Below are 15,582 nucleotides of genomic sequence, written 5' to 3' on the forward strand. Positions count from 1 at the left end.
TGCCAGTTTGAGTACTCACCTTGGCATCCCCTAAGGGGACCCAGCTTTCCAGAGACCAGGGAACCAGCAGAGGTACAACAGACACTGGTTTGGGGGAGGAAGGGAAGGTGGGGCTGGTCAGGAACAAGCACAGCTACCTGACTGACAAGATGCTCAGATATAAGACTCGGAGTTGTCTCAAGTGTGCAGGCATGGTTATTAATACCAGCGATAATTGGTTGTGTCAGGAGCAGCTGCTGAGAGCTACCGTGGTATCAGAGCTTGGCAGGACAGACTTAGCCAGTCATTACATGCTTGAGTGATTTGACATTAATGCACATTGATTTGGGGGTTAGTCAAACCCAGTATTACTTTAAAGAGCACTAAGCAAAAAAATCTGCTAGATATGCAGATTGGCCACAGGCACTGCTACTGTGCTAATATCATGGGGACTCTGCGATGGATTTGCAGCCTGACACAATTTGTTCAGGGTAAATCAGATTTCAAATAATTTGCAGTAGGAAAGGAAGCAGCTGTCTTGTCCCACGCACTCTCCTCAGGCACACAACATTCAGAAGATTAATGCAATTTTAACATAAAATTTATCACAATAGGTAGGCAAAACATCAAAGGGTGGGTGGGGAGGGGGGTGGAATCAAATATGATTAGGAAGAATATAGTGCAGGGTAAGAAATTTTGATCTTGTCCACTAGGTGTCATAAACTGGTTTCCTTTAGATTAAATGCAGAAGACGGCATTTCCTCTGAAGGTAAAGGGAGTTTAATCTGTGACATAATAGTGTAGAATACTATTCTGACTTCTCCATCTTAAACTCTTCAATAACAGTATGGCTGAGAATCATGAATTGTCTCTGAGATGTGTTAGATTTCAAACTTTACCATTCTCAGGTTCCTTTTATTTTCTTTCTGGTCCTGTAAGCATTTATAGGGTTCTCTTTGAGCTCTTATCCAAAACCATGAAGTAAATTACTTTCCAACAAAAGTTACAATGTTGACCTATCCTCAGTATCTAAATATCTAGTCTGTTTTTATTAAAAGCACTCAATCATAAAACTCATGATGAAGTTGTGGGAAGCAAGAGTACTATGATCTAGAGCTATTTACAAATAGATTACATTAACTTTTTTCTCTGTTTAGGAACAGCTTTGATTGTAGGGCACCATGGTTTATATCCTGCAGTGTTTTAAAATAGATTTTATGACATCCTTTTAAATGACATTGATTCTCTTAGGGAAACAGAAACAGCAACTTTGCCTTTTTGAGATTATTAGTCTTTCCTATAGGATAAGCTAATTTGCTTCTTGTGGGCTAATTAGCTGTGTGCTGCACAGTGACATTGAGTGACTCCTCTGCAGCCCCCAGGGACAGCCCTGCTGAAGAGGAGAGGGCTGCTACCTGCAGAGCCCTGCCGAGGTGAGTGCAGGACCCATCTGAGGCTTCTCCAGGAGCCACAGGGGCACGGGGGCAGAGCAAAGGGATGGGGACCTCACCCTTCCTTCCTGCCACAAGTCGTGCAGGACTCCAGCAGGTAGATTGCCCCATTCTTCAGCCACCACCTCCCCACAGTAAGCAACCAGCCCTGGCAGGACAAAGCCAGGTCAGAGGCAAGCAGGAGCACCTTGCTGGGCTGCTACCAGGGAGGCTGGACTTTTTCTGAGGCTGAACAGCTGCTCTTCCCTAGCATCCCATGATTTCATTGGGAACAGTACCCTGAGGACTCCAGAGCTTTTTTGGACTACTTTCATAGTCGCTTCCTTTAGGAGAAGAGGTGTGAGAGTCCAAGTTTCATGAGCAAACTTATGCGAGACATTTCCTCACTCTTCTGTACATCATTTAGGCAGTATTATGGGATAATTTTTCTAACAAATGTCTTAGTTGCAATAGAAGAAGCCAGCTAGCTCAAGAGACTCAAATTGATGTTGCTCTCTCCTGGTACGCTTGTGTGGCAGCATGTAAAAAAGCTGCTGCTTTCCTGTAATGCATTTTTTAAACTATTTAATGACAATTATACCAGAGGCCCTGAGTAATCTGCAGGCCATGTAAAAGGAAAAGACAACTATTTGTTGCAATACTTCTTCAACAAATACTTAGCTTTCATTAAATGATAATCCACCTTTGAATATATGCACCACTCTTTCTTTATTTCAAGTAAATCACACTTCTCACACCTCTTTTCTCACAGTCCTGCACCTTTTTATATTCACATGCAGCAGTAAGTCCTGAGTGTAGAAGTGCTGTGTGGAAGCCTGGAAGGTCAGAGTACACATAGGGGAGTTTGGCTACTATGAAAAATGTCACTACCTGTGTTATTCTGTTATTCTAAGATGTTTTCAGCAGCAGCTTGGACAATATGCAGAATAGGACTGTATGGATTGGCTTGAGAAATTAAGAACAGTAGTAAGCTCCACTTATTGAAAAATAAAGCTTGACAAGTTACGAACACTTCAATAAACTGAAGAATGTGTTTTACTCTCCATTAACCGTATTTTAATAATGAGCTTTACAGTAACTTAACAAATGTCTATTGTCAAGGACAGTATTTTTCAGTCAATTATAACATTTTTCTGAGACGAAAACCTGGTCTTGAGATCTCTGAAGTCAGGGAAGAGTCTCCCCCGATCACAAGGGTCTTTAAGACTACACTTCAAATTCCCTTGATTTTGACTTCCCACTATCTTTTAGCAGAAAACATTTCAGTGTGTCTCTTTCTTTACATAACCATGTAGTGGCTAGAGTACTGCCTACAGCACTAGAATCCCCTGTTCTTGGGAACTTTGCCAAGGAACAGATCTATTGCAATGAATGCCAGTGCCTCTTAGCAACAGGCATACATCTCTGGTGTGAACTGATTATTTCCAGGAACAAGGCTGAAAGCTACCTCACAAAGCTATATCCCTGCCCTAAAGTGTTTTCTTAACCAGTTTGCTCAACCGATTCTCAAAGGTTCCCTCTGGTTTTGATAGCTTTAGAGTCTTCTGTTCATGCCTTTTCTTCTAGCATTACAGAAGTCATGGTAGTTTTCAAGGATGTAGACAGGTCCAATTTTGCGTGCTGTGAGTGAAAGGAACAGGGAAGTACTCTAAACGTGACAGGTCCCATGAATAGGTCCTCCAAGCTCCACCTCATCTTATCCTTGAAGCTAGCAATTTATTTATTTATTGTCCCAATTTATTCTCATGAAGATTATGAAGCATTAAATGATTACTAAGATAACACCACAATAACATCCAAGAGGCTAAAAGCTGACAATGAATTTCCTTTGGACTGTGATACTGTGCTGCCATGCACTTGTTTCCAGTGGGGAAAAACAACTAGGCAGCAGTAACTGTTTCCACAAGACTATTAAGCTAATGAGTTAAAAAACTGACCTATTTGACTGTGACAGTTAAAAATATAATGCTTAGACCTAATTTCATTGAAGCGCGTATGATTTCATAGAACTACACGTCATTTATGGGTGTATTTCACTTGAGCAGACATTCCATGGGATCTATCCATGCCTTGGTTGTGCCTGCAAAGCCTTTGTGTGTTATCTAGTAAAACCTGGGAAACTATCACCAACAGAAAGCACTTTGTTCCCCTGTTTAAGCAGGATGATTGGAAATCCAAAGTGCTTCCATTGTTTGTGCTTCCCAGAAAAAAAAGCTTTTGCTTAGTTCCTGTGATGCTTGTTGGGAGAAGCATGCTGAGGACCAAATTCATAAAATAGGTTTCTGGGACAGTAGTACACAGAATGGTTGCCAGCTTTTTTCCAGAAAACATAAGCTGTTTCACAGAGCATTAAAATTAATATAGCTTAACATTACTTCTGCCCAAATTGAATCAAGATGTTAAAGGGACAGAGAACATTCTGATATATTTATTATACTGATCTTATTTTACTCTACATGTCTTAGGACATGATCTAAGGTCTTCGGAGCCATGGAAATTATTCCAATTGACTTCAGATAGCTTTTGATCCAGCTGCAAGATTCCTCCATCTGTCTGTAAGGAACTGCAATATCAAACTATGCTTCAAACAAAAATTCCCAGAAATTGCAGTATACTTACTTAAAACACAAGTATGCTTTAGAATATAAATGACTATTCAACAGGACACATAACAACCAGCTTTAGGATACAGTGTATGTTGGCATGAACTTAAGTCTTTAAGGAGATAATACCTGCATTTCAGCATTTTAAAAATCACTGCAAGCCTTTCTTTTGATCGTTTGGTATAACAAAAACAACACCTGAGCTAGTGAGTGTGGAAGACCTACTGTGACTGTCAGTAGAAAACTGAATCAAAATGGATTCCTGCTCTGCCACAGACCCGCTATAGTGATTTGGTCAGTCACTTCATTCATATATCAATCTCTCATCATGATAGTTATACAAATACACCATTTTTTAAAATAAGCAAGGGATTTATGATCCTAAATCACACTCTCTAGTGGAGATCTTCTCCTGTAGTACCCAGCTGACTTTCAGCTAGGGCTGACCCTCTCACGGGACATGGAGGGAGAGCAGTGCAGTTCTGCTCTGGTGATACCCCAGGAAGCTTCAAGTGAAGTTGACCAGGTGTCCCCTACACAGTCCAGCATCACATCAAGGAAACAGCCAGCACTAGGCAGAGGTAACCATCACCAGCGCTGAAAGCCACACAACCGTGTCAGCACAACACTGGAACTATGCTGATACACATTGTCTCCGTGCGATCCATCCTTGGAGGTAGATTCAGTTAGAACACGTCTCCCCACCGCTCTGTTGTACAGAGCACACAGAGCCTCTGAGTGGTGGGAGAAAGAGGGGTTTGGTAATGATGGCTCAGGGGCATTCTGAAATCCTCCTTTGTGCAAGTTGGTTGTAAACTGGTTGAGACATTTTTCAAAGCTCTTCAGTACAAGGGCTCAGTTGGATGGAAGCTGTCACTTAGCCCCCACTGCCAAAAAGCCCCTTATGTCCAGATCACCCGAGGTGTGACCTACAGCATTACCTTTAATCAGCCTTCAGGACTGGCAATAAACACCTGCATTTTGTACAGGCAATCACCAGTGCTTTGCCTAATTACTGTGCAACTCTGCAGTCAAGATTCCTCCTAAGAAAGAGAATCAACTACCTTTCTCCCTGTACTCCTCCAGCAATGAGAGAGAAATCCTGCATTCTAGTGTGCTGCACTCCTCTCTGCTGACACTGTGGGTGGGACGTGCAATAACAGTCTTAAATCACATCAGGGTGGATTTAGGCTGAATCTCAGGAAAAAAATGCTAACAGTGAGGATAACAAACACCAACACAGATTGCTAAGGTGCAATCACTGCCACTAGTGATTTTTAAGAAGGAATAAAACAACTGCATTTATCAGGAAGATGACCAGTGGCTTGCTGAGAACCCTTCCTCTGATGCAAAGCAGAAAAAACAATCAGTAATGAGAAAAGCATGCAAGCGGCGCTTACCGATTGGTGTGAGAATTGCAATGCATGAACCAGCTGCGGTTGTTGTCAACGTACATGGCCCATGCCTTGTCGTCCTTGCCTAGCATCATGTCCTTGACAACGTTAATCCTGGCAATACCAAAGGCTGGATCTGGATGGTTGTCATACCGGTCCACATGCAGTTCCCAGTAATGAATGCCCTTGGAGAAGGCTGCTGTGCCTAGAACAACTCGGTCATCGTAGCTGTTGCAGGTGGCAGTCTGGTTGTCATTCGACAGCACTATGTCTCTGTGAGCTGAGGAGGGGTCAAAGGTGAACCACGCCACTGTGGAAGGGGAAAAGGAAAGGCAGGAATATGGCAGAATGGGCTGTATTCAAGTATCATCTGCTTTACTTCAGTTGGGAGAATGAAAGTCTGCCTTCCTAAAGACCCCACTACACCTTCAGGTAATAAATACAATCTTTCCTCGTTACTGTAGGCAGCTACACATGATTGCTTTGAGCTGGTGCCCTGCTGTTTCTCAGCTCCAAAGTGTGTTACATTATCTGTGCTTGCTCCTCTGAACATAAGCTGCTATGGGCAGCGACTTTCTGTTCTTGCACAGTAACAAGAAAGTCACTGACAAGACAAAGGCTTCTCCATGATGTGGAAACTGCTCACATAGGTGAACTGGTTCAGGTTCGCCCTTAATGGAAATGGAGTTCCACTGTGTCCATGATGGTTAGGACTGACTTCACTACTTTATCAAAGGGAGAAAAAACAAAGGAAAAAAAAAACCAGAAAAAGCTCTTAAAGTATAAATATTGTATACTGGCCTATTTTGGCAACACAGCATAAAAGTGTAAGCAATAATAGCATGCACATCTTGATTCATTACAGTGTCATTAAGAAAGATGAACTTCTTGTAATGCCCATACAGATGTCAAGTATAATTACAGAGGAACAAGCATGAATTCCCATCTCTGTATTATCAAACCTTGCTGTGAAATTGAAGCAGTAGTGAAGAAAAAGGCAAATTCCAAAGATATATGGAGAAGTGGAGACACAGTGGCACAAAAATATCCCATGTGTTGCATAACTGCTTTTGTATGCTAAAGCAAATAAGAATCTCAGTTAGACCTCAGACTTCTACAGACAAATAAAATTGCATGATTTGTAACCTGAAGTGTTACTGATAATGGAAACCCCCCCAAAATGCTAGAAGGAGAGCTCAGTCCCTGTGCACACTCAGTTCCTGGCCTCTCCATGAAGCTGGTCTAAAATGTCTGTGCCAGTAAGTGCCAAAGATATTAGTGGGTATAAAGGGATGCAAGTGCCCTGCCACTGAGACCTGCAGCTTTTCTCTTAGAAACTGTCAAAAACCCAACTCACCATCTGATGTCTGTAAAATAACTGTCTTGCTGTAAGGACCAACTCCCGATGAGTTGAAAGCTTTGACTCTTGCATTATAGGTACTGTTGAAATGAAGGCCATCGATGGTGCAGAGAGTTTCCTTGCCAACATATACTTCCTAAACATTACAAAAAATAAAAAGGAGAGAAAGAGGGACATAGTTTAACTGTATCTCTGTGCCTTGTGATCACGTTAAGACTTCTAAATGTAAGCTACAAGCAACAGCTTCTCATTGCTTCCCAGGGATGTAGAAGTTACGCTCTTATAACACAGACAGCTACAGCAGTGGAGACATCAGGGATGGTTAGCAGTGGAGATACTAAGATGAAGATGAAACTGGAAGAGTACAGCAATAAAGGGCAACACAGAAAGATCTTAATTTTTATCCTCTTTTCTTAAACATCTACTCCAAAACACTATTTTGGATAGTAGTCCCAATGTCTGACCCACCACAGCCATTCTCATGGCCATTTATGTAGGATCAAAAAAGGGGATGAGAAAGAATAAAAAACCCAAGTAAACACAGTTTTATTCTGTTGGAAAGATTGTCTCATGCCTGTGTGAAAATATAATTTTGAAACCTGCAAATATAGAGCCAGAAGAAACTGATCTCCTAAAGATTAGACTCGCATGCATCGTATTATGAAACAGCAACTAGATAACAGAGACATCATAAAAGTCTGCAAAGTTTTATTAAACAACAAGCACTTGTGTAATGTGAAATATTTCAGCAGGAGGAACATCCAGGCAGACTAATGAAAAGGATCAGATTATACAGTCTGTGATGAACTGAGAGAAACCTAGAAACTCATGTTTGTTGGAAAACTGAACAGAAAATGACAGAAAAGGAAAAAAATCCTGTCTTGGCAGCAGGTTGAAAGCCACAATTGCTTTCCACCTCCGACTTCTCTGATTCTGTGAAATCCATAGATCTGTGGTAGCAAAGGCCCCAGAGAGCTTAAGGATGTAACTAAGCAGCCCACTCAGGCCCCAGTTCAGTTAAGACTTCAGTATATGCCTAAGAGTAGCCCTGTTCATTAAGGCTCTTTGATATGAACCTAAAGTGAATTAAGTATGTGATGAATAAGAAATGGATTCCTTAAAGTTACAGCAGGTCATGTATTTGTCCACTTCGCTACCATGGCAGCTGCCACAAATAACAAAATCTCTTGGGTCCTGAGTTAGCTGATGATCTTTCATGAAGAGAAAGAAGAGTTTTAATAGAATAGCTTAATTTATCTCCATGTTATAACATATGCTGTCATGCAAAAAGTTGTATTCGTAGAACAACTTTCACATTTTTTAATCCATTTAATATTTTTACCACTGTTCACTGCTTGTGTTTATTCAGATTGATGCTCTCTGCTATGATGGGAGACAAAAAACATTCTTTAAATCCACCCATCAAATACTGATAAAGTGTAATCAGTGTTATTGCTTTCAGATACATAATTATTCATGAAAAGGGTCAGAAAACTCTTACTGAAATGGCATTGCTGAAGAGCCTGCAGTTTATCTTTCAGTGAGTAAAACTGAGGGCATTTCTACCACAGCAAGAAAAGTGTTCCCCTGAGGAGCTGTCACCATAGATTTTTAAGGTTTTAGACTGTTTTGTAACTTTTTCAATCTAAAATCTTGATATGGCAGTACTGGCAGTCCTAAAACCTTTGCCAGTTACAAACCTCCACACACAAATGGGCTTGGATATACACCATCTGAAATTTTGCTTATTCACAAGTATTTATTTAGATGTGAAAAGCACTTGAAAAGGTTTATCCAAGACACTGGGATTCATAAACACCTTGCTCCTAACTCTTCATTCATCACACACTGATAAAATTCTAATATTAACTATATTGGCACCTCCCAGCTGCTGCTCACAAAGCTGCTTTTCACACTTTCAGTAGTGGAGACCAGCCTCTTCAAACCCATGTGAAATGGTACTTGGACCAAGGAACTGAGGAGACCTTCCAGAAACACAGTGTCCCCTTCAAAATGCCCTGCCAATATCACTGTCTCTTCTAACAAGGGGCATCCAAATCAGGTGCCTTTTCTGGCTATGGGTGTAGCAGTTTGGCAAAGGGAGGCAGTTCGTTAGGTGGAACTGTGCCAGGCCATTTTCAGCTTGAGAAACCTTTAGGTTTCCAGTGAGAAGCCAGTTTGCAGCTCCTGAAGAAATGCCGTCACATGTTTTTGGCAAAATTCCCCATTTTTGAAGAGAGCAGCTGTACTCCACAATGATCTCCAGATGCTTTTGAGGCACTAGTCCCTAGAAATGTACCGGGCCAGCCTGGTCCTGGAGCGACGGGAGCATAAAGCCTGCCCGAGGAGGAAGGGACACAGCTTCCCGCAGGACATGGCTGGCAGAAAGCTGACTGAATTATTTCTGTAGTTTGTTTATTGGGATATGAAGAAAAGGGATGGGAGTCTATAAGTATCCTGCACCTGGAGCCAGGAGCAAGCAGTTGTGGCATCGCCCTGTGGGTCTGCAAGGACAGCACTTGGGACACCTTCCCATACTTACCAGCCCCACTGCAGTGTGTCTGCAGAAAGCTTCCACTAACCTGGTCTCATCCACTGCCAGAGAAAAGATCTAGAAATCCCGTATTTTTATGTAGGATCCCATTTTTACTCAGAAAAACAGAAAAAAATGAGTTTCATTTCTGGACCAAGAATCTCAGCTGTTGAAACCAGGTGCTATGGACAGATGAAAGTAGGGGCTTAAAAGAAATCTCTGTTTTGTGGAATGAACCACTTTCAGCTCCTGTAGGCTAGTATAGGATTTTCTGCTCTGGTACACTCCAGGGGGACGCCAAGGCCTTCTTTGCCAGAGCCCTAAGAATAACCTCAGCCAAACTTCATACCCAAGCTGGGGGTCCTTCTACTAAGCAGCATTGCACTGTCTTCTACAGCCATGCTATGGAAGCAGGGATGTTTTGACAAGCCGTATCTTCCCTACCCCCTCTTCCCACCCTTGGACAGACGCAAATCCATATCTTGAGGAAACTCACATACAAAGAAACACAAATAAATGCTGAATGAAATTCTCACTCGGAATTGGCCACCATCTCCATCATCAAGTTCCAAGATATAACCCTCCACTGGGTTGTGGCTCAAAGGCGGCATCCTCCAGGCCAATGTCACACTGTTGTTTCTGGTGCAACACTTCTCCAGCTGCAGTAATGGGACGGGTGGCACTGTAACAGGAACTGGGTACAGATTAGTGTAACTCTGCCCTACCCCATTAGTCTGTGCCGCGAGCAGTATGGGGACCTCTCAACTCCTTCCCCTTGCAGGGGAGTCAATATCCGTTAGGAAAAGGGCCCATTCCTTCCTTGAAACAAAAGGCAATAAAAATGTTATAACAAAATGTCATTATTTGGTTAGACAAATCATTTGGCTGAAATACATAAACAGCAACATATCTGGACATGCTTCTGGTGCCTCATAAGAACTACAGTCTGGAGACCTCACGTCTGGTTTCCTTCTCAGGGGTCACTGGCTAGAGGAGTTTTTTCTCAAGTTAGAGCACTTTGACCCCGTTGTCCCCAAAAGAAGAGAGGGAGAAGCAGTGGCAGAGGGTGTTTCGGGCCACAGGGTGGCATGGCAGATGCAGTGCTGCCGGGAAAACCAGCTCACTGACGAAGAATTGGGTTATTAACCAGCAGCGCAGCCACTCCTCCCAGAAAAGCAGTGAGATAGAGCCTGAACTCCACCAACAACAGGAAAACATTTCTTCACAATAGGGTTGGTGGTTTTTTTATATCTAATCTAACACACCCCCACCATTTTTCATCAAAACCACCTTGGATATGTGATCTTTATGGCAGCCATAATTAGAATAAACTGTTGAAGAAAAATTGTTCCATTTGAAAATTTTATGTAAATCATTTGGTTGAGGTAGCAAAAGGAACTTCTGCACCACAGGAGACTGCTTGTGGCTCTCTCCTCCCAGAAATTACAGGTGGGAAGTTACCTACCAACATGCCTTTTTAGTGACTCACTCAGGAGAAACATCAAGAGACTGTTGAACAGACCAGCATCTTAAAAATAAAAATAAACCGAATAAAACATTCAGCCATGCCTCTGTGAGAAAGAAGCCTCCAGCACATCTTCTCTGCTAAACACAACTAAATTCCCCCCGTTCATTCTTTGCTGGAAATTATGAAGTGAAAATTCGGTCTTCTGCAGAGATCTGGCACATATCTTACGCACTGTTGAAATCACACAGTTTAAGTGGGATGTAAGTGATGCAAAAACCCTGCCTGGTCTTCTGCCCAAGGCTGAATTTCACCATTCAGGATCATTTCTGCAGAGCTCGACTGTGTCTTACAAGGAGCTGAGTGCTCTGAGAATTCATTGACTTAGCTCTTAACACTGTCAGTTTGCTCTTCTTTTATCTACTATGCTTTGAGCCTCTAGTTTATTTTCCTCCCTCTGTCTGCGTGAGAGCTAAGCCCTTGAGCTGTTCCTTTCGTCCTATTTTACCTCTCCAGATAAAAAAGGACTGTTTGCGTTTTGTGTACCAAGCAGTCTGTGGGAAAATGGACACTACTGTGTAACGGGTCTAAGGCTTCACCCCCACTTTGGAAGTGACATGAAAGTCAACATCGCACTTGTGATAAACGGTGCAGAAGCTACCATGGCTTTCTGCTGGCATTATCCATCACCGCAGTGAACACAGATGGTTGGTAGCCCAGAAGAATGACTGTGGTCTAAAACAAAAGAGCTTTATAAATTAGCTCTTGAAGGTTTTTCTGTGAAAAGAGAAGAAAAAGCCTTGTTCCTATTCCTTGATATTTAAGAATGATTCAGAGGGTGTCATAAATAAAAACCTTCTTGTTTTTTCACACGGAAAGTTCAGACTTTTCTCTGGGAGACACTGTGTCTGGAGAAGTAACAGAAATGTGAACAAGAGTCAAAAACCTGAAAACGAGTAATTCAGGGATAATGGGATGTTTTAAGTGAAACATTTTAAGTTTAGGGTTTTGTCAGCATTTGTTAGCCTGTGTATTTCCAGTGATTGATGAGCCTGGGAGAAGATAGGGCTGTATCAGTCATCCACACTCCTGCCACTCTAGCTAAACGGTTAGCCCTCCAGGAGGCATTCACTAGGTCCTCCCCACTTCTGAGACTTTCCCTGGCAAAACTGGATGAAGTCCTAAATCCTGAAGTTTATAAAGTGCAAAATAGACAACACCCACTCACCACTGACCTCTCCAACCCCCTGCAAAAATCCAGGAACACTGACAGGAGGCTTTCAGGGACTGTTCACATAACGCAGTGTGGAAAAAAAGAGTGGACTTTTTGGGGGAGGGTAAGTGGTTTAAAAGTCCTTACTAATTATGTAGACAAGAAGGCCATCTGTGATTAGAATATGTTTTCATACAGTAAAGTGCTGTTGCTTCCACTTCATAGGGGCAGTATGAATTCTGGCCCTACATGTGAGAGTCACACATACTATGGGGAAGTGCCTGGGCTTCTTTACTGTCCTGTGACACAGGACATTTAAGTTTTTGTGAGTAATCCTTATCAGCCTCCACCTCCCTTTGGGCCAGCCTGTGGCTTGAACTGCACAAACTACAGTAGCTGAAGGAGAGGTAAGAAGCTCCCACCAAGCAGATGTGCAACTCTGCTGGATGACGCTGACTGTTCCTGCCCTCCTCCTCTGGACACAGGCAGAGATCTGCCTTAATCTCAGATTCCCTCTGGGAGCAGAAAAGGTGAACACTGGTTGTAAAAGTCATAGGAAAGTGTGAACCGAGTTGAATAATCAGGGCACTGGGATTACTTCATAGTGAAGAGCAATGGGACAGGACTAAGAAAAGAAAAATATAGGCTGTGTCAGGAAAAAAAAAAGAAGATTCAGATGTCAAATTACAGTGTTGTCCCACTTCTTGTTCAACTTAAAGGCCTCTAGAGAGTTTTTAAAGGAAAAGATTAAAAATATAAAAGGAGAAATGATACTGCATTGGCACTGCAAGATCTATTAATGAGTCTGAATGATGTCCTGCTATTTTTAAAGTGCTCCATGCTGGTCACACTAAGCTGAAAAATGTGATACTAATATCTCATGTCAACTCAGCAGTTTCAAGAATGCATTGCTCAATGTATCTCACAGCTGATCTCCTCTCAGAGTAGAGTAGAGCTGATCTAACATGCTGTCTGTTATTTATCCTCTTGACAAGCAAGTTGTGCAATGATGCCCTCCACCTTCCCAGATTAATTTTTAAAGGACTAAATGCAGTGAAAGAATGGGACCCTCAGAAACATGAAAACTTTGACCTCCTCCAAAACTGCAGTATGGCCCTGTAATAGCCTGAGTCACTGCTGTAGCAAGTGCCCTACAGTCTTTTCAAGAGAGAAGGAAAGACCACAAGCAAAGACCTGGGTCCATGATACAGAGTAGACAGAACCAGGGACAAAGCCTACAATGCTCTTTCATTATCAGGGCTGTGCAGCTCATGGCTGGAGAAGCAGAGATTTGTGGCAGGAGATGTGTCTGGGGAATCTTCATGTATGGGTTTGCAGGAGAGGGAAGGAGTCACTCCTCACAATGAGAAGGGGCATATGAGTATTTGGAGGTGGTACAGAAAAGTAGAGAGTAGCTATAGTCTTTCCTTTTTTTGTACCAAGTGTCCATTTTACAACAAACCAAGATCACATGACAGTTCCAGCTGATTGAACAAAACAAACCTAGAAAACCTATTTGCCTGTGCCCACAGTTTGAACTGAGAAAATGTGATGTACACATTGAGCCAGTCATCAAAGAGGACAGGAATTTTGTACTGAGGCACTCAGAAAAAGCAACAGAGAGAAGAAAATGTGAACAGAAGAAAGGGATCTGGGAAAGCTCAAAACTCCAGCAATTACTAGAGCTCTGCGTGTGTCTCAGCAGGTCAGCTAGCCTGGGGACATGGGACTCTTGCCAAAGGGCTATCAGTGAGATCCTTTGATCAACATGAATGTTTAAGCATTACTTCTGCACCTATCACATTTCTGCACATTTCATTTGTTACCAAATTGCTTTTTCTTTCTGCAAAAAGAAAAAACAACCCCTGATCTTTATTTCTTGAGTTGAGGTTTAGATAGGGGCTTACAGAGAGTCCACCAGTAAGGTACATGAACGAGTCATGAAAGCAATTGTAATGTGATTTGTTCTCATTTTCATTCTTCTTTGTCTAACACAGTGAATCAATGTTTACTTACAAGCGTGCTTTCACTCTAAATGACCCATGCAAGCTCACTGAGGTTGAATGAGGCCAGAGTTTGAAAAAAAAAATAGAAATTCAGTCATGCACTAAGCATCGATAACAATAGTACAGACCTTACATAGCAAAGCTTTTGCAACAAAACAACTTGCAGTTGGAAAAGCCACACTGGCCCTATTCTCCTAGGTTTCCCCAAAACTCCCTTTACAGATTGTCTCTGATGTCTTTAATGCACCTACACTTGTCAGATCAACCAATATAGTGACTTACTAACACTCCCTTCAACAATGACATCTGGCAAAGATTGATGACTTGGTGTGCTGGGGTAGGTAGAATTGGAGAAGAGCAGATGTGAAGAGACATGTAGATCTTTCTTTGTGAGATTGGAGGCTCAGAAATATACAAATTCTGATGGTGATAAAGAGCAAAACATCACCCTGCAACACCAGCTTCTCCTCACAGTCAGCAAAGTGATGTTCCCAGTAAGTCTGGGTGCTTGCAGCTGAAAGGCTGAGATGCTTACTCTGTGGTACCTGTATTTCTAGATGCAAGACCATTATGCATGAGAAGATAATGCAGAGCTGGTTGAGGTTGTAGAGGTAAAATTTCAGAAAAAAAAAGCGCCAAAGTGTCAGAGTGAGCAGTTCAAATGCAGATAGATTTGCTGTCATAAACTGAAAAATATAAGTATACCTCTATATACTAAACAATCCTCAATACCTATGAATATTAGCTGGGGACCAGTCAGTGGCTTGTTCTGCTTGGGCACACAGAGGCATGAAATGCTGGGGTTTCAACCCCAAGCCCCAAATTAAGGTTGACATATGGGTGATTCCCACATCCCTTCACCAAGGGGGGGTGAGTTTGCCTTTAGGCTTCCCTCCAGGGTGCAGCGGCCTGGCAGGGAGAGCCACCGGGTAAATGAGCCCCGGGTGTCTGCATTAAGTAACCAAGGGTCAGGTGTCCCACTGAGGGATAAAAGCTGGGACCACTTGCAGGCAGGGGCAGTGTCTGTCTGTGAGGTGGATGCACTTTGCAGAGTTCCCTGTTGGCGAAGGACCTCCTCCCGCCTCCCTGGAACTGGGCTCCAGTCAGGTCTGGCTTTTGTAAACATGGGCTGTGTAGAGATTCAGTATGTGGCTTCCTTGGTCTTATGTATTTGGCTTGCTGACTCAATTGTCTCTGGTCCCTTCTACGGGAGACTGCATTTCACCATTTATTCCACCCATTGTTGGTCGTGTGGTGTCATTGTTGGGGTCAGTGGGATTGATGTCGATTATGTATAATCTGACTGACTTGTTCGTACCCCCAGTGCTCACCCATGTACTGACCCTTTTGTATCAAATACAATTTGGTTATTGGTTCATCTTTATGCTGGCTGTGTCCTTTATGCTAGGCCTAATCATTGGCAAAACAAGGCACAAGAGGGAATAATGCCATTCCATATGCACCTTCAGGAATGGTGGCCAGGTTAACACCATTTCCACCATTCCTTGCATTGTGTGCATATGGTCATGCTAGCTGTGCTGACCAACCTGATGGGACATGCAAGAGGCAGTTCCTGGT

General features: G+C 42.6%; 1 protein-coding gene across 16 annotated transcripts in view; it reads right to left on the bottom strand.

The window, feature by feature from the left end:
- Positions 1-15,582, bottom strand: part of TRIM67 (tripartite motif containing 67) — a 40,515-nt gene that overhangs the window by 8,072 nt on the left and 16,861 nt on the right. For 6 of the 16 annotated variants that reach the window (XR_012632877.1, XR_012632875.1, XR_012632876.1 and 3 more), the window contains 3 exons: positions 9,857-10,014; positions 6,785-6,923; positions 5,434-5,737 (listed from right to left, as the gene is read on the bottom strand). Coding sequence is in view for 13 of the 16 variants with exons in the window: in XM_074896710.1 (XP_074752811.1) it covers positions 5,434-5,737; positions 6,785-6,923; positions 9,857-10,014 (601 nt within the window). In the remaining 3 variants the exon portion in view is untranslated. Of the gene's footprint in view, positions 1-5,433; positions 5,738-6,775; positions 6,924-9,856; positions 10,015-15,582 lie in introns of all 16 variants that reach the window. The other 10 variants (XM_074896706.1, XM_074896709.1, XM_074896705.1 and 7 more) reach the window with 5 other exon arrangements.

Source organism: Athene noctua, chromosome 1 (genome assembly GCF_965140245.1).
Source record: "Athene noctua chromosome 1, bAthNoc1.hap1.1, whole genome shotgun sequence".
NCBI classification, from domain to species: domain Eukaryota; kingdom Metazoa; phylum Chordata; class Aves; order Strigiformes; family Strigidae; genus Athene; species Athene noctua.